The sequence below is a fragment of the Mesocricetus auratus genome, unplaced genomic scaffold (genome assembly GCF_017639785.1).
Source record: "Mesocricetus auratus isolate SY011 unplaced genomic scaffold, BCM_Maur_2.0 Super-Scaffold_100008, whole genome shotgun sequence".
Classification (NCBI taxonomy): Eukaryota; Metazoa; Chordata; class Mammalia; order Rodentia; family Cricetidae; genus Mesocricetus; species Mesocricetus auratus.
Window position 1 is genome coordinate 29,254,304 of NW_024429192.1, and position 26,291 is coordinate 29,280,594.

Below are 26,291 nucleotides of genomic sequence, written 5' to 3' on the forward strand. Positions count from 1 at the left end.
GCCCTCCCACCAACCCCTGGAATATCCCCTCATTTCCCCAGGGAGGGTGAGGCCCTCCATGGGGGTGTCCATAGTCTGTCATTTCATCCAAGGCAAGACCTAGACCCTCCCCCAAGAGTTCAGGGTGAGAGTGCAGCTCTCATTGTTGGATGGGCACCCAAAGTCCATTTGTATCCTTGGGATAAATACTGATCTACTGCCCAAGGCTCAATAAATTACCTAGGCCTCCTCACTGACACCCACATTCAGGGGGTCTTGATCAGTCCCATGATGGATTCCCAGGCATCAGTCTGGGATTCAAGAGCTAACCCTTGTCAGATCAGCTGTTTCTGGGGGTTAAACCAGCCCAGTCTTAACCCCTTTGGTCATCAGTCCTCCCTCTCTGTTACTGGCTTTCTTGAGTTCAGCTCAGTGCTTAGCCGTGGGAGTCTGCCTCTTCTTCCATCAGCCACTGAATGAAGGTTCTGTTTCCCAGACTCTCTGGCCATGGGATTGTAGGCTGGCACTCCCCAGATCTATGTCTAAAATCCATATATGAGAGAGTACATGCCACGTTTCTCTTTTTGTAACTGGGTTACCTCACTCAGGATGGTTTCTTCTAGTGCTATCCATTTGCCTGCAAATTTCAGTTCAGGATTCTATTGCTTTTTTTCTGCTGAATAGTACTCCATTGTGTAAATGTACCACATTTTCTCTATCCACTCTTTGGTTGAGGGGCATCTAGGTTGCTTCCAGGATCTAGCTATTACAAATAATGCTGCTATGAACATAGTGGAACAGACATCCTTGTTGTATGAATGGGCATCTTTTGGATATATGCCTAAGAGTGGAGTTGCTGGGTCTTGTGATAGGTTTATTCCCATTTTTCTGAGGAATCTCTATACTGATTTCCAAAGTGTCTGAACAAGTTGGCATTCCCACCAGCAATGGAGGAGTGTTCCCCTTTCACCACATACTCTCCAGCATAAATTGTCGTTGATGTTTTTGATTTTAGCCATTCTGACAGGAGTTAGATGGTATCTCAGAGTTGTTTTGATTTGCATTTCCCAGATGGTTAAGGATGTTGAGCACTTTCTTAAAGTGCCTCTCAGCCATTTTAGACTCTTCTATTGAGAATTCTCTATTTAGTTCTGTATCCCACTTTTTAATTGGATCCTTTGGTGTTTTGGAGACTTGCTTCTTGAGTTCTTTGTAAATTTTGGAGACCAGCCCTCTGTCAGATGTGGAGTTATATCTTTTCCCAATATGTGGGCTGCCTTTTTGTCTTGCTGACTGTGTCCTTTGCCTTACAGAAGCTTCTCAGTTTCAGGAGGTCCCATTTATTAATTGTTGATCTCACTGTCTGTGCTACTGGTGTTATGTTCAGGAAGCTGTCTCCTGTACCTATTCGTTCAAGGGTACAACCCACTTTCACTTCTAACAGGTTCAATTGGCTGGATTTATGTTGAGGTCTTTGATCTATTTGGACTTAATTTTTGTGCATGGCGATAAACATGGATCGATCCGTATTCTTCTACATGCCAGCATCGAGTTATGCCAGCACCATTTGTTGAAGATGCTTTCTTTTTTCCATTGTATAATTTTATCTTCTTTGTCAAAGATCAGATGTTCATACATGTGTGGGTTAATATCAGGGTTTCCAATTCAATTCCATTGGTCTACCTCTCTATTTTTGTGCCTATTCCAAGATGTTTTCATGACTATAGCTCTGTAATAGAGTTTGAAGTCAGGGATGGTGATGCCTCTGAATGTTGCCTTGTTGAACAGGGTTGTTTTGGCTATCCTGGGTCCTTTGTTTTTCCATACAAAATTGATTATTGTTCTTTCAAGGTCTGTGAAGAACTGTGCTGGGATTTTAATGGGGATTGCATTGAATCTGTAGATTGCTTTTGGCAGGATTGCCATTTTTACTACATTGATCCTACTTATCAAAGAGCATGGGACATCTTTCCATTTTCTGAGGGCTTCTTTAATTTCTTTCATTAAAGACTAAAAGTTCTTACGATACAGGTCTTTCACTTGTTTGGTTAGCGTTACCCCAAGGTATTTTATGTTGTTTGTTGTAATTGTAAAGGGTGATGTTTCTCTGATTTCTTTCCCAGCCCTTTTATCATCTGCATATAGTAGGGCTACTGTTTTTCTTGAGTTGATCTTGTAGCCTGCCACTTTGCTGAAGGTGTTAATTAGCTGTAAGAGTTCCCTGGTAGAGTTCTTTGGGTCATTTATGTAAACCATCATATGACCTGCAAATAGTGAAAGTTTGACCTCTTCCTTTCCAATTTGTATCCCCTTGATCTCCTTTTGTTGTCCTATGGCTCTGGCTAGAACCTCAAGTACAGTATTGAAAAGGTATGGAGAGAGTGCTCAGCCTTGTCTTGTTCCTGATTTTAGTGGAATTGTGTTGAGTTTCTGTCCATTCAGTTTGATATTGGCTGTTGATTTGCTGTATATAGCTTTTATTATGTTTAGGTATATTCTTGTTATCCCAGATCTCTCTAAGACCTTTATCATGAAGGGGTGTTAGATTCTGTCAAAGGCTTTTTCTGCATCTAGTGAGATGATCATGTGATTTTTGTTTCTCAGCTTGTTTATATGGTGGAATACATTGATGGATTTTCGTATTTTGAACCATCCCTGCATCCCTGGAGTTAGGCCTACTAGATCATGGTGGATGAGTTTTCTGATGTGTTCTTGGATCCGATTTGCCTGTATTTTATTCAGTATTTTTGCATCAAACTCTTTACAAGGCTTCTATAACCTTGATACCCAAGCCACACAAAGACACAAACAAAAAAGAACTTCAGACCAATTTCCCTCATGAAAATTGATACAAAACTACCAGTTTTATATCAAATTCAGATATTAATGTTGCTTTTCTAGCCTTTGTTTTTTCTGTTTTTGCACCAAGGAAAGAATGTTCATGGATTTTAGCATACCAGACTGAGATGAACAAATAGGACATTAAATATTTGCCTGATAGATTTCAGGCTCCCAGATATTACCAGAGGAGTGGACTGGTTAATCTAGTAGCATTCATATGTACAGTGTCAAAAGAAAACAAAACCCCAAGATCCCAAAAATCAAAACCAAAACCATATACCCATTTATATCTTAGTATGTCAAGTTGCAGTATATATGATTAGCTTCTTATTCAGAACAGATAGACATTTTGGGGCTGTACCACACATGTAATGGTAGATCCCCAATCCTTTTTGATAACCTTATTTTATTGCACTATATTTAAACTTGATTTTCTACTGTATTGCAACCAAGTTTTACTTGATTCAGTCACTTGTAGCATACAGTAATGCAGATACAAGTAATAACTAATTTGGCAATCAAAGGAAGAAGAAATAATTATGATGGCACATTCAGCTTCTTTTTAAATTATTCTGAGTGTGCGTGCATGCGTGTGTGTGTGTCAGAGGATACCTGAGGTAGTCTGTTCTGTCCCACAGTGTGGGTCCTGGGGATTCAAAGCAGGCCCTCATGCTTGGTGGTAATCCCTTCAGGCACTGAGCCATCTTGCAGACCTCCTGTGTTTGTTTTTCTGTGAAGGATGAGGTAAAGGTTCTAATCTGAATCCCTTTTCTGCAACAATAGCACTCTTAACTGCATCTTGGCTTTTAATTATATCTATGAACTCTTATTAATACCATTTCCAATTTTGCATGTATTCTCTTCCACAATCATATTTTAGAGATAAATATATACCATGTAGATTACTACTTTTTTATTTCTTCTCCCTCTGAAGGCAAAGAAATGTTTTTGCTTTTGGGGGCAATTTTTGGCTTTAATTCTATTTCCTTACTAAACTCACCCCCTTCCCAATTGCCTCTACTACTGGGGATTAAACACAGGGCCTTGTATTTTCCAGGCAAATGCTCAAACACTGAGCTATATCCCCAGCCCTCTGCATTGGTTTTTATTTTCTATTTCATTAGAATACTCTCTTTTCTGTATTTGTTATACCTAAAGACAATATTAAACAAACCTGTACGGATTTTCTTATTCATGGTTAGAAACTGAGCATTTCACTTGGCACTAGCATGACTAGTATTTTTATGTCTGCAATTTTGACATTTATTTCATGTTTTCTGTATTTTGCCAAGTTGTTGGGACTACAGTCATTTGGGGGCCAAAATAAAGATTAGAGATCTATAACCCACTGTTAAATTTGTGTTAGCAGATGTGGAAAGTGACAAGAGATGAAATACCTTATTCCCATCCACTGATGGTCATGGGAGGAGAACAAAATTCATGCTCAGCTTAACTTAATTATTAAAAAAGTCTTATTAAGTTGAGAATTTCATACAATGTATTTTGATCATGTTCATTCCAAAACCTGTCCTTAAATTTTATCACATTCACCCCCACCTCCCTACCTCTAAGTGGTTTAAGTCAAAAGTGCCACAATAAAGGCATAGTACAAGGAGAGACAAGAACGCTGCCAGACATAAATGATACTGCAGTCTCTACTGTCTAGAACATGAAACAAAGATTTACAACGTTTTACACACTTAAAACACGATAAAAAAATCACACTATGGAGTCAAACCAATCAGTAGAATGAGCTGCAGATATATAAGGATTCCAGTGGGAAAGATGGGCAGCATGCTTGGACAGGATGCAGATCTTAGCACAGAAATGGGCAATGTAAATATTCAAATTAGATACCAGAAACTAAAAACTTAGTATCATTCAGAATGATTAGTGCTTTTGATGAGGTCATTAGTTTATATTTGACACAGCTGGACCATGAAAAGGGGGTTGGAAATATAGTTTAAGCAAAGCCCTGGGTTTTGTTCCTGGAACCAAAAATTGAATAAATCTTTAATGTCGATTAATGGAAATTATCCAAATTAAAAGGCAAGAAAGAAAAAGATAACAACCTTTAGGATCTTTGGGAAAATATAAAACTATACATTATAAATCAATTAAAATCCCAGAATAGTGGTTCTCAATCTTCCTAATGCTGCAACCCCTTCATACAGTTCCTCATGTTGTAGTGAGCCCCAACCTTAAAATTATTTTCTTGCTACTTCATAATTGTAATTTTGCTACTGTAATGAATCATAATGTTAATATCTGATATATAGAACATCTGATATCTGCCCCCCAGGGGTCTTTCAGTACAAGAACCACTGGCCTTGAAGGTTTATTATGAAAAATAAACCAGAAACAATTTTGACAAAACAGTGGCCACACATTTTCCAAACACATAATACAAACACGTCTTCTGAAACTGTGCAAAATAGAACACAATGAAATGACATCTTAAAACAATGAAAAAAAAAATAGTTAACTGAAATGCAGTTCAAAACTGGAAGAGAAACAAAATTGTCTCCAGTAAAGCCAAAACTGAGGTGTTAATAGTTCATTTCTAGTGGACCTGACCTAGAAGCAGGGAGGGAGGAAGAGAGCTAAGAACTCTTCAAGCAGCTGGGTGGTTGCCCTTAATCCCAGCTCTTGGGAGGCAGAGGAGTCAGTTCTCAGTGTGTTCTGGGCCAGACTTGTCTATAGAGTCAGTTCCAGGAGAGCAAAGGCTACACAGAGAAACTCCGTCTCAGGAGGGGGGAACAGGACCTCTTCAAGCAGCACCTGAGCAAATACTGAGCAAACACTGGATATATTTATATTTTAATGTTTTTGAAATCCACATATATTTTAAGGAGTAATTGAGATTTACCAATATTTTCCCCTTGATTCTGAGTTTTGAGTCATAAAGACGGTTCTGTTGCTAGGAATCTTATTCTTATGTTTTCATTGATTAATCTTTTGTATTTGAGCTAGATTTAGTTTGAATGTTTCCCATATTTGGAGGGTAGGGCGCATATCTGTATTTTTAGCATTTGGCTATACAGTAATTTGATATGCTGCTACCTAAAACTTGGCTACTGAGTTGATATGTCCCTAATATTTAGCTGAAGTTTTTTTTTTATTTAAGAACACTATCTTTTTATTTTTCCTCTGGTTTCATTAATCTATTTGTTCACATATCAGAATGTATTAGGCTTTTTTGGACCACCAGTTGCCAAATCATGACACAGAGACTTATGATTAATTATGAAAGCTTGACCTTAGTTTAGACTTGTTTCTAACTAGGTCTCATAAGTTAAATTAACCCATTTGTATTAATCTATGTGCTGTCACATGAATCATGGCTTTTACCTCTCCTCTTGCATGTCCCGCTTTCTCTGTGTTCAGCTGGTGACTCTGCCTTTCTTCTTCCCCAGACCTCTCTGTCCCTAGAAGTCCTGCCTAACCTATTCCTGCCTAGCTATTGGCCATTCAGCTCTTTATTAAACCAATCAATCGCAGTGACACATCTTCGCAGTATAAAGGAATATTCTGCAATAACAGAGGCTTTACAGAATATACAATTAGTTATTCCTCTACTACTACTACCCTTTTTGTTTTAGTTTTTTCGAGACATGGTTTCTCTGTGTAGCCCTGACTGTCCTGGAATTCACTGTTGTAGACCAGACTGCCCTCGAACTCACAGAGATCCGCCTGCCTCTGCTGAGATTGAAGGTGTGTTCCATCCCGCCCTTCCTTTCTCCTCTTCCCCCCATCCCTCCCCTCCCCTCCCCTCTTCTTCTTTCCCTCTTTCTTCTCTGCCCTCTTCCCCTCAACTCCCCCACTTCCTTTCTGAGTGAGACAGGGTTTCACTGCCTTGGTTGGCCTGGAACTGAGTCCACTTAAATGTTCCACTAGAAGGAAAGGTGTATGCCACCATGCTTGGCTTTTGTTTGTTTATTTGTTTTTGTTTTAGATATTTAGCTTTGTAATCAACGTATGTGTAAACTGTATGCAAGGGCACCCAAGGCCCTAACTCTTTTCAGTTCTCTGAAGAGGCTCTATGAAAAAAAGATTGATGTTAGTAGAAGTTCATTTGTTCATTTTTTAGGGAGGAAGCCTTCTCTATCACGCAAAAGCACTAGATGGAGCAGGAGTGCTGATGTAGAAGCTGAAGAAGTATCCAGAAGATCTAGCTAAGACAATTTATGGACATGGCAGTTAGACAACTTTCTTTACTATAATAGAATCCTTGAAAATGACTAACTTAAAAAGAGGGCCAGTTTACTTATTTTGTTCGTGGAGTACATGCATGTGTATGTGCAAGGGTTGTCCTTGTATGTGTTGGGTAGAATTGATGACAGGGTTATAATTACTCTCCACCTTAATTTTTAAAAGCCAGGATCTCTCATTGAACCTCAAGTTTGCTGTTTTGCTTAGATAAGCTAGCTAGTGAGTCCCAAGGTCTCATCTGTCTCTACCCCACTGCCACCCCAGTACTGGACTTGTGAGTACATGCCACTGCCCTTGGTTTTTATATGAATGCTGAGCTTCCTAACTCAGGTTCTTGTACTTGGAAAGCTAGCACTTTATCCACTGAACCATTTCTCCAGTCCCCAAGGGTACGCTTATTTTAGTTAAAAAATTTGGAGGTTCGGTGTACGGTCAGTTGACATCATTACTATTGGGTCTTTAGCAACACTATATATCATGGCAGAAAAGTTCATAGATGAGAAAACTGGTTACCTTATGGCAGCAAGGAAGCAGAAGAGAGGAAGATTCCAGAGACCCATGGTCTCCTTCATGGGTATACAAATAATGACTTACGGACTATTACTGGACCTTCCCAACAGTGCCACAAGCTGATGACCAAGCTTTTAATCAATGATTATTGAAGATTTAACTAGAAGCCATGCTATCTAGTGTAGTAGATAAACAGACTTTCAGTGTAGAATTGCCTTTCATTACAGGCTAATACTGTCTAGGGGATAGCTTCTGAAACTGTGTTGTGACCACACAGAGTTGGCAACTTAATGGAAGGGTTGTAAAATATTGACAAACATTAAAGTTTGTAAACATGCAATGACCAAAATTTAATTCAGGTTGAAGTATGTGATGAATTAAAGAATTTCTGATATTGTTCACCTGGCCATCATACAACTTCACTTTAGCCTTGCTTCTGAACACACAGCATGCATACATTGTACTGTCTGTTTTATTATGCTGAACAGTACCAACAAATGCAGCCTCAAAACCGTGGCACAGATTTAAAAATATGCTGTAAATTGAAGTATTTTTTACTGTATGTACAAAATTTTCTTCTTAGAGAAACATAATAGTCTAATTCTAGAAAACAAAGACTTTTAATAGTTTCCTGCCATTTCTCAGCATATATGTATCAAATTAGCATATCTTTGTATTGCATTGTATAGCCAGAGTTTCTGTCCAACCTGGTCCTTCTGCCCTTTAGCCCCAAATAAATATACAGAGACTTATATTAATTATAAACTGGCCAATGACTTGGGCTTCTTATTGGCTAGCTCTCTCTTAATTATTAACCCATAACTATTAATCTATGTATTTCTACATGGCCTTATCTTACCAGAGAATGCCCAGACCTGTTATTCCTTCTTCGGCTACATGGTGTCTCCTGGGCTGCTCCTCTGTGCCTTCCTATTCCCAGCATTCTCCTCATCAGGTAGTCCCACCTATGCTTCCTGCCTGGCTACTGGCCAATCAGGTTTTATTCATCAACCAATAAGAAACATATATATGTATATATATATATATATATGTATGTATGTATATGTATGTGTATGTATGGACATTCTCCATCAGTATTGTGTTAGAATTTTTTGTCTGTAAAAGTAGCTCTTTGAGAACTGGTTTGAATCTTACAAAGAAACAGTAAATGAATTTGGGCTTGGGAATAGGACAAGACTGTAGGCAATTTCTGAAAGGCCCCAAACATACTTCTGCCATTTTGTACTATGTATTTATATGATCATTCTCAACATTGATGATTATAAAACCAAAATATCAGTCAATTCTGAAGAATACAGTGTACTCTATATCATAAATTATAAAATATCCAACCAATATATAATTTTCAATGTAACAGTAAAGAACTACAGAGATTTACTTTCATCTTTAGTAAGTGGTAAACTTAAATGTATAATGAAGAATTGCTTTACAGTAAAGTTTTTAGTAGTTATGAGTAAGTGGTTTGTATACCTGTTTTGCATACCTATACACCTATACACCTAGCATTATGTAACAATTTTTTAGTGAAAAGGGACAACAAGGAAAAAGGTTTAAAGATGTCCAACTGTAAGGATCAAATAGGTAAAGAAGTTTGTTCCAAGCCAAACTGACTCTTATTAATAGTTAATGTTGCTGGTGACTTTATTTTGAAGCTTATCTGACATTTCTGAAGAGTCTCAGGTATTTAAGAATTCTCAAGTATCTATCAAGCTCTACTAGTATAACAATGCCTGAATACTGGTACATCTGTTTACAACATGCTTTTATGAATATTTAAGTCCAGCCTTAAGACCTACTGATTAAAGAGAAAGATTCCTTTCAAAGTATGCTGTTTGCTGTCAATGGACCTGTTCACTCAGATGAAGGTTTACAATGAGACTAATGTTGTTTTCATGCCTATATATCTATTTTGCAATGAGTAGTAACTTAAATTTTCAAGTCTTATTATTCAATAATTTTATTTTGTAAGACAATATTTGTCTTAGGTGGTGATACCCTGATGGAGCTGGGTAAAGTATACTAAAATCCTTCTGGAAATGGTTCATTATTCTAGGTTGCAATGAAAACAAACACTTAAAGTTCATAGGAGGATGTAAAAAAAAATATGTATGGGGATTTGAAGTTGATTCAATCCTTTAAGAATAACTTTTAAAAGGTTCAAGACTCCAGTAGAGGAATTAGCTGCAGATGTAGTAGAAAGATCAAATTAGAATTACACATCGAGCCTGGAATACGAATAAATTGCTGTAATCAATTTTACAATTGGAAGAGTTATTTCTTATGAATAAGTACAGTACTTTTTAGATGGCCCTGGGTAGGCAACTATCATAGCTATTTCAGAAGTTGACACAGGTAGGATTTTTTGAATCTAAGAGTTTGAGGTTAACCTCTGGGAAACATAGGGAGACTATGTCTCTAATGAGAAAAAAAATGGTTTTTGAGATAGAATCTGCTCTTGGGGAAGAGGTTATTAATAATATTGCTAAAAGGTCAACAAAAGACTAATATTATCAAACTCGGTTAATAAAGAGGTTTGAAATTTTCATTCCAATTTTTACTCCTGTCCAGTGCTAGGAATTGAACCTAGGGTGTTGTTCATGCTGTGTAAGCAGTCTCCCACTGAGCTCCATCCTTAGCTAATTCCAGTTTTGTAAAGTTCTACTTCATGTTGTAGCATGTGATGCTGTCTGAAAAGGAAAACCAATTGATGTGGCAACTTCATTTCTCTCTCTCTCTCTCTCTCTCTCTCTCTCTCTCTCTCTCTCTCTCTCTCTCTCTCTCTCTCTCTCTTCTCTCTCTCTCTCTCTCTGTCTGTCTCCATTGTTAGAGTATTTTCATTGTATAAAATAATAGGTTTATTATGAGATTTTTATATACAAATAAACTTTAACCATATTCATCCACCAATACACTCACTTATTCAACCTTCTTTCTCCAACTGGTTCCCTTTCCATTTTCCAGTTGTTAATTTTTGACTTCTTCCTTCCTTCTTATACTAAAGAGAGATAACTACTTTTATTAGTTTCTAGTCTCCCTAGGTAATCTACCAAAATATAAATATTATATGTTGGTGTGTGTACAAAAGGCAGCGCATAGTAGTTCTTCCTTGATGTATGAAGGATACATTCTAGAATTCCAAGTAGAAATCTAAAGCCTCAGATAATAAGGACTTCCATATACAATGCTCTGACTTGATGTTTTATCTCTTGTTGCCTATTGTGCAATATTACTTTTGTGCTTTGTAAAGCTTTTTTTTTTTTTGAGACATGTATTCCAATCTGGATTCAAACTTGGTATGTGACTGAGGATGACCTTGAATTTCTAATCTTGTTTTAACTTGCCAAATGCTGGGATTAGAGACATGTATCAATACACCTCTTTCTATGCTGTCCTAGGGACTGAAGGAGGGGCTTTGTGTATGCTACAAAAACTAAGCTAAGTTCCTAACCCTTTAATGAGTTTCTTTAAACCAAGTATTTATAAGTAAAATATTTGATACTACATAGATGTTACAACTTGGTAGTCTTTTAAAGTAGAACAAAACCCCAAAGCAATGAAAATTATTTTTTTTCCCCAGGAGTTTCTTTGAGTTGCTCCTGTTCTTCGGAAGAGATGAGTTTTACGAAGAACCCCTAAAGGATATTCTTGGCTCATTCCAGGTAAAACAGTTCACTGTTTCATATATTATACACACATCAGTTTTATTCTCTAAAAATACTTTGTCATACTAAAATATTGCTTAAAAGTTGTTATGATCAGCTGGGCGGTAGTAGAGCACGCCTTTAGTCCCAGCACTTGGGAGGCAGCGGCAGGTAGATCTCTTTGAGTTTGAGGCCAGCCTGGTCTGCAAAGCTACACAGAGAAACCCTGTTTCAAAAAACTTTAAAAAAAAAAAGTTGTTATGGTCACTAAGTGACAGTTTTAATGTTTTCCCTATATTGGCAGGTGAAGAAAGATCATGATAAATTTTAGCTGTATTCCCAAGCAGCTTATATCCAGACTCTAATTCTACATTTCGTAGGCCAGAGTGGCTACCATACTTAAAGAACCTAAGTGTATATGGGAATATAGTGACTTTTTTTCTGGTGAAGAAGCAGTCTTGGTGATACTACAAGCAAACTGCTTGCCATATGTTGTTTTTTCCTTTGCCTGGCTGATTTTCCCATCTCATAGGAACCTCTGCAGGTTGTTGTTTTGGTGTCTAATGTAAGTAAAGAAAAGAAACAAATCTAGACAAGAATGACTAATGACGAGGCCAGCCTGGTCTACAGAGCGAGTTCCAGGACAGCCTCCAAAACAATGCAGAGAAACCCTGTCGCGAAGCAAGATGGGCTCAGCTGGTAAAATGCCTGCCCTCAAAACATCAGGATCTGAATTTGGCTTCCAACATCTATAAAAGTTAGGGTCTGGATAGATAACTTAAGGGTAGAGGTGATCGCTGCCAAACTGAATGACTTGAGTTCAATCCCTGGATCTTACATGGTGGAAGGAGAAAACCAATTCCCAAGGGGTTGGTCTGTCAATCTCATGTGTGGTTTGACATGCAGGTGTTCACACATGTTATTGTAGAAAAAGTGCTAGATATAGCTGTACACATAGCTGTGGCAGAGAAGTCTGTAATCGCAGTGCAGTAACTAGTAGCTCCCTGACTATCCATTCTAGCTGAACTGAGAAGCTCCAGGTTCAGTTGAAAGACTCTTAAAAATAAGGTGGAGAGCAGTTGAGGAAGACATCCATCATCAACCTCTGGCCTCCACACTCATGAACACACTTCCATATGCGCCTGTATACACTCACACACATTAATATACATATACATACAGTGCACAAACTTCATGCCCCACAGATTAAAAATTTCTTCTACTTCTATGATTATGGCTTCTTTCTAGTCTGAAGTTACTTGAGTCTTCTTTGTGTAGTTTTGCACTGTGTAGCATTGCCTAGCTTAAAATTTACAATATAGCCCAGGATGATCTTGACTTTTTGGGGTAGCCTATTTTCCCCACTCTCTTTAAATATTAGGATTACAGGTGTGGGTCACTACATAGTTTACTTGAGCCTTTTAACTCACAGAAGCTTTAAACCTTTGGCTTTCATTTTAGCTTTACCTGGGGAATCCATTTTCATATTCTGTTGGTTGTTTCCCAGGCTTCTTACCTTTGAGAGTTGCAAAGGTCAACATGCAGTCTTATCCTGTACACCCCCATAGAGTTTGCATTTGAGGAGCTTTGAAAGTTTCCTGGTTTCTGACTGATTATTAATAGCACAGTTATAATCTATTGTAGACTTCTGAAGTATCTTTACTATATTGTCTTAGTAAAAGATTGTATTTCCTTAGCATCTCACCTCTGTCCATCATCTGTAGAGTTATATTATAGATTTAATGTTGTGCTCTTTGTATTTCACATTATGAACTGGGACAAACTGAGCGTTGCTCATATTTTAATGTATGTAAGGTTTTCTGAGGAGCTTGATGAAGTAGTGTAAAGTGGAACCTGATGGTCTGCTTTCTAACAAGCTCCTAGGTTATGTTGATGGCACCAACTCCTGGCTCTGGACGTGTGAACTCTGTGCTCCCCTGTTACATGACAAGAGAATGTCAGTTCACCTCACACAGGGTATAGACCACAGGAGCGCGAGTGATGATTCCCCGGTGCGTCTTCACTGGAGTTCGCTGTACAATGTACAAGCAGTTCCACCCGTGTCTCCTCTCCCCAGCTATTGTCTACTAACATAATATCCTTCCTTCTAGACGGCAGGTATAATTCCAGAGGCAAGCGCTTTAGTCATCAGACTACAAATAGCACGGTTTTACAGCTCACCTTCCTTCATGCTAGACAAGTTTTATATTTTATTTAATAGTTTCCTCACTTATAAAAGGAGGGGTAGTAATTGTACTGGCTGAATATAATCATTGTATGAGCTAAATTAGTAGTATGCTTAGCATCACTCCTGCCAAAATGTCCCTGACACCATTTTAAGACAGTTAGTGGCACTGTTTGGGGGAGGTCATGGAATCTTTGGGAGGTATGTGTTTGCTGCAGGAAGTACTTTGGGGCACAGTTAAGGATTTATAGACTCACCCACTTCCAGTTGCCCTGGTTTCCGCATGTGGTTGAAGATGTGATCTCGCAGCTTTCTGCTTTGATTGCCTGCTGTCTTGCCTCCCCACAATTGTGGACTCCTCCTCTGGAATCATACGTCAAATAACCTTTCTCTCATAAGTTGCTTTTGTCATAGTATTTTATCACGGCAATGAAAAATAATACAGCAGTTAAAAGAATACAACTCTATCATCTTAATAAAAGGCATTTTGTGAGGAACACTTTTGAATTTTTCTTATTATCTACTTAATTAGATACTGGTCTTTGCTCTACTCCATTTTAAATATGTATGATGTCTTTCCCCTACTTCAAATATTAACCCTTTATTCTCTCCTTCACTGTACTGTCAGATCTAGTGCAGGATAATGACATTCTTTTTTCTCCCAACAATTCAGATTTTTTTTTTTTTTTTTTTTTTTTTTTTGGTTTTTCGAGACAGGGTTTCTCTGTGGCTTTGGAGGCTGTCCTGGAACTCGTTTGGTAGTCCAGGCTGGTCTCGAACTCACAGAGATCCGCCTGCCTCTGCCTCCTGAGTGCTGGGATTAAAGGCGTGTGCCACCAACGCCCGGCCCAACAATTCAGTTTTAATCTGCTAGTATTGCTTTGTTTATGAAAACAATTGAAGGATAAACAATTTCTCAAGTTTAATTTACTTCCTTCCCCTCTCCTCCCTCCCTCCCTCCTCCTCCTATCCCTTCCTCTCTCCCTCCTTCCTTCTCTCCCTCTCTTCTTCCCTCCTCCTTCTGTTCCTCCTCCCTCCCTCCCTCCCTCCCTCCCTCCCTCCCTCCCTCCCTCCCTCCCTCCCTCCCTCCCTCCCTCCCTCTCTCCCTCCCTCCCTCTCTCCCTCCCTCCCTCCTTCTGTCTTCTCCCTTCCTATTACTATCCAGGCATCTGTACTGGCCTGTCCTTGGAGTTCTGACAGGATGCCCCTAAGAGCACCACCTGTGCACGTTCACTATGTTCTCTCTTAAAAGGGCCCTGCCCACCTTCCCTCCTTTTCTCTTTCTTTTCTTTCCCTCTCTCTGTCTGCTCCCCTTTTTCCCTCCCTCCCTCTCTTCCCCATTCCTCTCCCCTTTCCTTTTCCCCTTTTATGATCCCTTACCCCAGTTAAAACAAAACACAATAAAAAGCCTCTGCTTGAACCCTGTGGCATTCTGTCTTTCTCTTGAGTGCCACTTTTTTTAAACTACAGCCCTCCCTCCCTCCCTCCCTCCCTCCCTCCCTCCCTCCCTCCCTCCCTCCCTCCCTCCCTCCCTCCCGAGCTTCAATACATTGAACCAATAAGTCTTGTGATGTTCAATACTGTCACCTTGACAGGATGTAGAATTACCTGACAGACAAGTCTTTGGGCATGTTTGTGAGGGATTAGCTAGATTAGGTGAGCCACTGGCCCTGACTGTCAGGAATTATTGGGGTTAGGTTGAGGTGGGAAGATGTACTCTAACTATAGGTGGCACCATTCCATGGACTGAGATTCTGGACTGAATCAAAATGGAAAACAGAGCTAACCACTGGCATTCATCTTGCTCTGCTTCCTGACTGGAAGCATTGTGACCTACTGCTCCAGATTTCTGCTGCCATGACTTCCCCACCATCACAAGCTGTGCCCTTGAACTGGGAGCCAGAATAACCCCCCCCCCTTATATTGCTGCTTGTCAAGTGTTTTATCATAACAGTGCATAAAGTTATTAATTTAGGTGCACTTTTTCAAACTGTTTACTTCACAGTCTGTAAGATGAAAACCTCAAATATTTACTGTAGGAGTCTACTTTTGACGGTGTGTATAAGAAGGGAAATTAAAATATGTTTAATTGAAGGCTGGAGCGATGGCTCAGTGGTTAAAAGCACTGGCTGCTCTTCCAGAGGACTGGATTTAATTCCCAGCACCCACGTGAAGATTGACAGCTATCTGTAACTCCAGGAGATCTAAAACCCTCATACAGACGTACATGCAGACAGAACACCAGTGCCATAGAATAAAAGTAAATAAAAGTTAAAAAATGTTTAATTGTGAGAAACATAAAGGAAATGATATTAGCAAGTGTACTATACCTGTAACATTGGAAATGAATAATCGATGTTAGAATCAAGGTTAGATTCTTTAAAAAACTATTTTATGAAGGCTATAGTCTTAGTTTTATTGGGTGAGATAATGCTTTAGTTACTTTTCATTGGCATTATCTACTTAAAGTAGTTGACTGCTTCATAATCCCTATATATCTTTTCCTGAGAAATGTTTGCTTTTGGTGTTTAAAAATAATGTTATGTTTGAAAAAATCTTACTATATCTATTGAATTTACATAATTTAAAGGGGGTATAAAAGCTGGCTGTGGTGGTGCATACTGGTAGGATTTGCTGAAAGAGGCAGAGGCAGGAAGATCACTGAGGCCAGCCTGAGCCACACATTTTTCAGCAAGGAAAAAAAAAAGAGGTAAAAAAGGCAGAGTTATTTTTAAGCTGTCCCCCTCTCCCCCAGACAGGGTCTCTATACATAGCCCTGGCTGAAACTCACTATGCCTCGACTGGCCTCAAACTCACAGAGATCCATCTGTCTCTGCCTTCTGAGTGCAGGGACAAAAGGTGTGTATTGTCACTCCTAATTGAAGCATAAACTTTGAAATAAGTGATAGTAAGCCCAAGTTCAAGCTTTTAAAAGATAGACCTGTCAGCATTAATGTCTTCTGAAAGGCCAGAATCCTGACCATGGAACAGCACTTACCTCAAGAGGATACTAAATATTATGCATTAATAGTTATCCCATACAGCATCCAATTTATTAGTAAACAGATATTATATTCTGACCACATTGATGTCTGCTGTTGTCAAGAGCAGGCATGTAAATGACAAAAATGAATGATAGGATTAGCATTTTTTTTTGGTTTTTATGATACAGGGTTTCTCTGTATTGTTTCGGAGGCTGTCGGTCCAGCCCGGCCTCGAACTCACAGAGATCCGCCTGCCTCTGCCTCCAGAGTGCTGGGATTAAAGGCATGTACCACCACTGCCTGGCGGGATTAGCATTTTTAAAGTAGTTCTAAGAATATATTAGGGTTGAGACATTCTTTGCTCACTGAAAAAGCAGGCTATAATACAGAATTAAACTTCTGAACATACTAATGCTTGAGGCAGTCCATACTTTCTCAGATAACATATATCATAGGAAAATAGGCATGAGGAATAGTAGAAAGCATTAAAGCCAGTCCTATTTTAAAATAGTGAAACAAAGAAACTCATTCATTCATTCATTCATTCGTTCAGACAAAACTTGAGATTTAGTAAGCTGCCCTGCTGGCTGCAGGCAGCACAGGATGTCAGTAGGCCGCCTTCTTCAGACTACAAGTGCTTGTTCTACTGAATATATTTTGTATGTATTTCTTTGTGTGGGCTCCTGTGTGCAAATAAATCTTACATACATATCTTGAGTCTTCAGGTCTTTTTTATATTATGGGTTAGAACAATACGATTAGCACATTGTCCGGTAGTTATGTTAATTCACTACTTGTTTTAAAATGTTGTATAAATAATAATGCCTAGTTAAAATTCCTTATGCCAATTATACAAAGGATTTTGTTGAAATCTGTTGACCTCTAATTTTCTATTATTTCTCTCCCGCCCCAGTCCCTTGTGTGTGGTGATGTGCTATGTATGTTGTAGTAAAAATGTATCATATGAGATGCAGCGTGTGTGTGTGTGTGTGTGTGTGTGTGTGTGTGTGTATATGTGTGTGTATATGTGTGTGTATGTGTATGTGTGTGCTCGCAGGCTTGCGTGTTATAACCCTAAATAGGGCGGACGCTGAGGTAGGTTTGTTTGGCATAGGAGTTTGGGAACAGTCTGGGAAACAGAGTATCTCTCCTCATCTCTTGCACATGTGCGTGCGCACACTCACAACACACACACACACAGAGAGAGAGAGAGAGAGAGAGAGAGAGAGAGAGAGAGAGAGAGAGAGAGAGAGAGAGAGAGAGAGCACTACCCATCTCACTCCTAAATTTTATTGGGGTAGTAGCTGTAAAAAATATAAAGACTGTTATGGCTTTCTCTGAAGAACTTTCAGTGGCTTAAATAGGGAGTTATTTATTTATTTTTTTAGTAGGGTTTATACTAAACCTTCACTTGTTTCTTAGAAAACTGACAGTATACAATAACAGACCTGAGGTAGTTCTAAATACCTCAGCATAGTTGAGAATATGGCTGGTAATTCATGTGTTGTTATACATACCCCTCCCCCCACATACCTCTTAATAATAAATGATCTGGTATGGTCAATATGCTAAAATATATTATTTTACACACACACATTTTTTTCAAAATGTTAAGATACTGTAAGAAATGAAAGCTAACATTTAGTGAGTGCTTACTGTGTGAGGTAATATCCCAAGAACTTTCTAGTACTATGTGTTCTTATTTAATCCTCACAACAATCTTATGATATAAGTTCTTTTTAATAGACAAATTAACTGATAGAGCATAGAGAGGTTAACTTATTTGCCCACAATAGGATTTTTTTTTGTTTTAATTTGGGGACACCCTTAAATAACATTTAGGAGTTAACTTACTAATGTTTGACCTTAATGATCCTTTGACCTATGTGATGAAATAATTATTTTTTTGCTATAAAAAGAACAAACCCAAACCTCAAAACTTGAGTTCTTTAAGTGTGGTCCACTCCCTCCAGTTCCTGCTACTTTGATGCCTGGGGGGTTAGACTGATTGAGCCAGCAGCCCGAGACCAACCTGGTTAACAGGGATACCCCATTTTAAACTTCTGTTTTTCAATTTCTCCCACACTGTTCTTTTAAAAAGTAAATAACTCATCCTTTTCCTTAACCAGTAAGTGAAAACAGTACTCAGAAATAACATTTAGCCTAAAATTTAATGTTCAAATGTTATAAAATATAATAGTTTAATAGAAAGTAAAGTAATGGTGACCACAAATTGGTTAATTGATAATTCCTCTAATAAGTAAAAAATTCAACAATATTTATAAGATACTAAGGTATTTTGTAAGTACAGAAAAAACTTCTGGCAATTATGCTTTAATTGCTATAAAGATCATTTTTAACTATATTCACATACTGCTAGCTTCATTATCATCTTTTTTTCTTCTTAAGGGTTCAAGCTTAACTTACTTTTTAAAAATAAATTTACTCAGTCTTAGTTTATTTTTCAAAATTCTAAGACTAAGTTTCCTGAACGACTTTTAAAAGTTAGTGTACAGTAATCCAGAAATAAGAGTACAAGTAAACAAATGATCTATATTTACAGCCAGTGCATCAAACTCAGTAAATAAGATTAAGCCAACTGAATTTCTTTTACAGATTTTACAATGAAAGATATTTAAAAGCAGTGTATATATCTAAAAAAATACAGACAATGGAGAGTACTTTTTAATTACTAGTCACTTTATTAATATATCTTTATCTAAAACCTGATACAAATTGCTCCTATTACAGGTTTGATTTCTTTCCTCAGCCTGTTGTTTCTTCATTCGCTAATCACAATTATAATTTCCACAAAGGACAGTGGAGTTTTCTGGTCAGAAACCTGTTCCTGCAGCTTAGATTTGACAGAAGTTCAGGGTAGAGCAAGGGATGTGTCACTGGCATAGAGTGGACACTCTGAGCAGGGCCCCCCTTAGGATCTTGCCTGCCATTGTTAACAGGAACTTTTTGAATCCGTATGTAAATTTAACAGAGTATTTAATTTTCAGCTTTTTGCAACCTGGCTCTTTCCCTACAAGTGATTCAGCTGTAAGTTTTCCCCTTTGGTTACATTTTATCCCTGTTTTAATGGGATTTTCCTCAGTTTGATCATGTGTAACTATTGGCATTAAGCCTGTTTGTTACTAATGGGGTTTTGTAACCCTACTTAGGTTGCAATGGTACCATTTTCTCTTATAATTTAGTAGCATCATGTGACTTATCAGTCACTTTATGAGCAATGATGAACAAGTAGTTTTTAACCCCTTTAAATTCACAAAGCCAAAATGATTTTTCTCTCGTAGGAATGCCAGAATCACCTCCGCAGATATGGAAATGTGAATCTGGAACTGGTGACTCGAATCATTAGAGATGGTGGCCCCTGGGAAGATCCAGTGTTGCAAGCTGTTCTTAAAGCCCAACCAGCATCTCAGGAGATAGGTACTTCAGGAGTCAAAACCAAAACCATTTCTTTCTAACTTGGCCCAAAGTGCTCCTTGACACCAGCTTTGTTACATTTCTTTCTAGTAATGGTACTGTGGCTGTTGACATGTTTATTGGGTATTATAGGGAGTTTGTTTTTATCCCTTCAGTTTCATTTTTAAAATCTGCTTAAGTAGGGGTGCTTTCTTTGTCTTTTTTTGTTTATTTGTTTTCTTAAAGCTAAAACCCTAAACTTCCTTTCATAAAAATAGCATGCGGAATATCCATTGCATAGGAGTTCTCTTGTGAAACTTGGAACTTCAAATTTATTATCCCATTACTATTGCAATACACTATTGTTTTTATATTCTATAGTTAGTCCAGTGCCCAGTGCATGGTAATTGCTTAATACTGATGCATTTTGGCTGAAGCAATGAATAAAATAAATTTCAAATATGATAGAACAGTATTTCCCAAACTAATAAAATTTTGTCTCATACCCTCATAACTTACATCCTTCTTTGACATCAGCTCCTGTCATACAGGTCCACAGTGAACTCTTATGAGCCAAAATTTCTTACTTAAGCATGAGGTTCTCTTCTCTACTCCTACCTGTTTTTAGTTTCCCTTATTATAAAATATGCTGAGTTCCAGGATATGTTAGATTACCAAAACTTAGGATATAGACTTAACTATATATAGTGCATAAGCACAAAAATGTAGAAAATAGTTTGAAATTGTGGCGTTTACGTACAGTTATAAGAAAGCCCAAGAGAACAGACAAGCCCTTCCAACTTGGAAACGGTTTACACGAGCATGTGTTGAACATGGTAGGATATTGCCATTTGCACCACATTAAGAGGTGGAGAGTATGAAGAAGGGACTATAATGCTGGGCTTATGTGTGGTGAACCCAAGGGAAACAAGGGTAGTTGCTGCTTGATGTTTGGATCTTGGAAAGCACTTAGAGAAAAAAAAAGAGGGAGACAGTTGGAACTGAGGAGAAAGACTTGCTAATTGAAGAAAATTATAGAGTAAAATATAGGAAAGATAAGGGATGTAATGAAAGGAAACTAGGAAATGTGGCCAGAGAAGATAGAGAGTAGCTTCAAGAAAGCCACGAACGCGAGAAGGCAGGAGCTAGCTTGATGGCTCAGAAGGGAAAGGCACTTGCTGCACATGCTTGTTAATCTGAGTGTAATCTCCATTAACAAGCTTGCTAACCTAAGTACAACACACACACACACACACACACACACACACACACACCAATAACAATATTTGATAATAATTTTTTTTAAGAGTGAAGGAGAGAAGAAAGTTTATTAGGCTTCTAAGGGAGCACTTAGACTTCTCTGAGTAAGAACTAGACCTGTCCTGGTGTTAGCTGGTGTGAAGGCTGATGGCACTCAGGCGGGAATCACATTAAAATTACAGACATTCCTTTGATAACTAACTAGCATTCTTCACTTTGGGCAAAGGTTCTCCATAGCTTCATTAAAACAGATGACTCTTCTTTTGGTGGTAGTCATTATGGTAAAGTTAAGACTGAATTTTATTTTTGCATTAACTCCCAAGTCAGCATTTATTTTTACATTTTAAACAGAAGTATAAGTAAAATATTTAAGTCAGAATAAAATATAATAAAAACACTTTAGTAGGTTTTGATGGAACTTAAATAATCACAAAATGTTTGAATTTAAAAATCATAAAATATAGGTTCAACTTCAGTTTCTGCCACTTATAATTTATCATTGGAAAAGTCAATTAATCTCTAAAATGAATAATATAGAACCCATGATAAGGTTGTTGTTAGGTTTAAATAAACTTACATAGTTACATGTGTTTGTATATTATAAAAATGAAAGTAAGCATAAATTAGTAATTATCTTTGGTGACACATGAACACATTAATAGACTTCTTTGGCACAACTTTGCATTAATTTTATTTGATATTTATTTATTCATGATTCAGCTTTTTCATTAGCTTAGCTTACATTTCTCTACAGTTAATCTGATTTAATGTGGTTTTAATGCACTAGTTTAGCATTCAGTCTTATATAATAATGAGAATATGGGACTATCAGAAGCCAAAGTATGTAATCTTACACTAGAGGATTGCTACTAGAAACATTCTAATGTATAGATGAACTTAAAGAACATTTTATTTTCCCCTTTTATAAAGTTTAATTCTGTTTTTATCCTTTCTTTAGACTAAGAAAAAACTAAACTAGTACTTCTTGAGCACTGTTTTGATGTTTTATTTCCATTTTATCAGCCATATTAACTATTTAAAAATAAGCTTTACTTAAATAATCTAATTAGATAGGATGTTTTAGTTGTAAAGTTTCAAACAAGTTTGAATGTGTTTTGTAATAATTTGTTTTCTTTTTTTAATATAGTGAACAAATACTTAAGTTCTGAAAATCCACTGTTCTTTGAACTACGTGCCAGATACCTAATTGCCTGTGAACGCATACCTGAAGCAATGGCTCTTATTAAATCTTGTATAAATCACCCAGAACTCGGTAAAGACTTGTACTTCCATCAAGCACTCTTCACCTGTCTGTTTATGTCACCTGTAGAAGATCAGCTATTCCGGGAGGTATCATTTGAGACTATTTTTTCCTATTGCCATTTTAACCTTACTAAAATTCAAACAAAAGCCCACTGTTATTGAATTTCTTTTGTAGTAATACAAAAGATTTAGAGGTCACATTATCTAAATGTGTGTGAATTAGTCATAATCGGATATTAATAAATGGTCTACTACAACATACTTACTAAATTTTGGTAAAATATAGATACCAAATAAAAACTGAGAAACATCATTTTTCCTCTTAAAGTGCTAATAAGCTAAATGCTTATTTTATTTTGCTTTTCACAATAAAAGGGAAAATTATTTCCTAATCTGAATCTTGCTTACCCAGAGCTATTGTTGACCTTGCAAATACTCGTGAGATATATGTGCTATACTTTAAAACTAATGGATCCTGAAAGTATTCCAATAAGGTATATAACTGTAAAAGAAATTGTAAATTACCAGTACCTGAAAAGATTTGAACAGTAAACTGCAACTAGAGTTTTATACATTGTTGATGACAGGAGCTGATTCTTCTTTCTTCTTACAGCATTTGTTGAAAACAGACTGCAAGAGTGGAATTGATATCATCTGTAACACTGAAAAGGAAGGCAAGACTTTGCTGGCCTTACAACTCTGTGAATCCTTTCTTATTCCACAGCTCCAGAATGGTGACATGTACTACATATGGTAAGTGTTTCTAATGCGTAAGTTGAAGTGGAGAAAGGATGAACAGAAGGAGGATTGATTAATGGAGTTTAAACTTTATATTTTCCTTACAGTTGTGTGAAAGTGTTCAACTACTTAAAATAACAAGAGGTTTAGTTCTATTTTAACTATGTGTATATGGGTATGGGTATACGCATATGAGTGCATGCTCTTAGAGACCAGAAGAGGGCATCAGATTCTCTGGGGCTGGAGTTACCTGGTGCTTGTGAGCCATCAAACGTGGATGCTGGGAATTGAATTAGTCTTCTGTCACATCAGTACAATCTCTTAATCACTGAACCACCTCTCCAGACCCATTGGGGGGTTGCGTAGGCAGGTATGCAGTTTGTTTACCAAGTCTGACCCCTACACCTCTGATTTAACAAAGACAAGGGGGAAATTAAACTTTTATCACCTAATAATTAAAAACAAAACTTTTGTGTGCAAAGAATGTTCATTTAAAAATATCATATTATTTTGGAACAAGTTGGAAAATAATTGTATATATTTGTAATAAGTTCATTTGTGAAGTACTAAATGGATTATTTGTTTTATGGTTTCCAGCTATCATTTTGTAATAAAAATCTGATGCAGAGTTAGGCCATATAGCTGTTAAATATAATTTAAATTGATCTGCTTGCTTTCATTATCCATTTCCCTTTTATAAAAACACTCCTATTTAAATGTTTACCAACATATTTAATCTCATTTTATATGTATATCTTATTAACTTCTTCAAGAAGCTTCAGCATTTAGGAATATAATAATTACCAAACTATCTGAATGGGACAATAGCTTAGTTACAGAATAGTTGCTTTGCATCTGTGAAATAATAGTAACAGACCAAAAATAAAATAAAACACCCAAGATTATCAGCTAACAAAAATTTATTGAACAAATGTTATTTCTTGGTATCTTGAAGGTTACAGTGAATGTATGTAGGAAGCTAGTGACTTATTAAACTTCAGTACATACCAGGCAGTTCACTAGGGATGTCTTTAAAGATATTGAATAAAGGTAAGTGAACTTTGACTTTTTTATTTTTAAATGTCAGTTACTATCTCCATCATACATTGTTACTGAGGAGATTTGCATGCATTAGTGGCTGGGAAATATGATTTATAAAATACGTAAACAAGCATCTCATGAAGCCGGTGCTTTAGCAGATTTAAAACCAAAATCACTGTGAGTAGCAAACACAAGGTTGTTTCCTCACTAGAGCAGTGACAGTCATTAAAAGAAAATTCATAATACAGAATAATGGAGTAATGAATTTTTAACTGAAGAATGTGTGTTACTGTGTCTTGGCCCAAAGCATGTTTTGATATCAGATTGTTACATTTCTTTCTAGTGGAATTCTGTTAACCTTGTGTCCCTTACAGGAAAACACCCTCTTATGCAGAAAAGGAGCCCAGTACCCAGTGAGCCCAAGTCTGTTTGCATGTGCTGGGTTCACAAGGCATACATAGTAAACAACTTTTGAAAAAAGGGAAACTTACCACCAACTATTTTAGTAGTTCCAAATATGATGCTTTGTATAACGTTTATGGCAGATTTTAAAGACTGCTAATCTGCTAAAGTATTATATTCATATATATGAGCTATATATATCCTATGCCTTTACATTAAAAGCTACTACCTTTATTCATCCTTGACCATGTATTAGAAAAGAATCTGTGAAATAGTTAATAAGTGCTCTATAGTTTGTTCAAAAGTATTATTGCATGTTAGCAGAATAGCACATGATCTAAAGATATAAAAGATACAGTTTCAAAATCAGTACTATAATACACAATTACTTTTAGTATTTTAAAAGAATGAAATACTCTACAGTATTGGTTTCTAATTTTGCAATCAGTATGTTTATTATTCTAGCTGACACTGCAATAAATGAGGTAGACTAGAGTCTCATGTGACAACCAACTTTATTCAGAGCATCAGACAATTTATACTCTGAGGGCTAAGAGGAGTCACATGAGTAAAATGTACAATCACAAGGGCAAGCAAAACATGTAGCAAAACACGTAGCAAAAACATGTTTTTCTATAGATGCATGTGAATGAATAACAGTAGCTTGTTGTAATGAATAATCAGAAGCAAACTTAGTCTTATCTGCTACACCTGGGAGGGACACATCCCAAGAACAATTCTGCGTTTTCGAAAAACTGAGGTCTCAGACTTTTGTCTTGTTTTCTTGGAGTTTTCTCACAGGCACTCAGAATTTTCCTCACATGACTCCATTCTTGGATAGTGTTGTAATGGTAGTATACTAGTTGTGTTTTAAAGTTACAACCTCAGTATCAGTATATTAAAATTAGAACTGCTTTGATCAACACCATAGATTTCTTAGTGTGCCAGCATATCATTGGGAAACTATTTCTTTTTTAACTTCTAGTAATCTCAAAGGTAGGACGAATAATGTACACATTTACAACTACTTTATGTCTATCCTAGCTAGGACAGTATAGAATCAGGGAAAGGTAACTAATGTTTGTGCTTGAATAAACTATTTTTTGATATATGTCTTTTTCTCATTTACAGGGAGTTGATTTTCATATGGAGTAAACTACAGCTTAAAACTAATCCTTCAAAACAAGTGTTTGTAGATCAGTGTTACCAACTTTTAAGAACAGCAACTAATGTGAGAGTCATATTTCCTTTCATGAAAATCATTAAGGATGAGGTACATATGATATTTATCATTTTAGTTTTTGGATTTTAAGGCTGCATTCTCTGTATGTCAGAATCTTTTCTCTCCAGCTTGGAACATTCTGCATGGTACATGAAATAGAGGAGGAAAAGCCAGTCTATTTAGTTACTTAATTTGAGAACAACTGCTTCCATATGAGATGTTTTTCTTATGACTTAGGCAAATCATTTTTCCATTGTTGGTTTGGATATTGAACATTAATTTACAAATGATCTGATCATAACCATTCACTGTCTCAGATAGTAAAACTGTGTGTAGTTAAATGGGATTAACAGAATATAAGAGAATAGGAGGACATGAATCTTGCATACACAGATAACCTTATAACATATAGACATTCTGATTTCTTGTCCTATTCAAATAAGTATTGATTGTTCCAACCATTAGAGGCATAAAATCAACTACAGTGGATCAATAAAAAATTCTGCAGTAGAAGCTGATACAATTATCACTAGCAGAAGTAAAGGTTGGTTTATCTTCATACAATTTCTAGTATGCTT

General features: G+C 37.0%; 1 protein-coding gene across 2 annotated transcripts in view; it reads left to right on the forward strand.

The window, feature by feature from the left end:
- Znf654 (zinc finger protein 654) overlaps positions 1 to 26,291 on the forward strand; it is a 60,861-nt gene that overhangs the window by 28,225 nt on the left and 6,345 nt on the right. Inside the window, exons 3-7 of one of the 2 annotated variants that reach the window (XM_005076764.4) lie at positions 11,141 to 11,222; positions 19,676 to 19,811; positions 22,195 to 22,397; positions 22,924 to 23,063; positions 25,623 to 25,764. In XM_005076764.4, coding sequence (XP_005076821.2) covers positions 11,141 to 11,222; positions 19,676 to 19,811; positions 22,195 to 22,397; positions 22,924 to 23,063; positions 25,623 to 25,764 — 703 coding nt within the window. Of the gene's footprint in view, positions 1 to 11,140; positions 11,223 to 19,675; positions 19,812 to 22,194; positions 22,398 to 22,923; positions 23,064 to 25,622; positions 25,765 to 26,291 lie in introns of those variants that run through there. The other variant, XM_040750600.1, reaches the window with a different exon arrangement.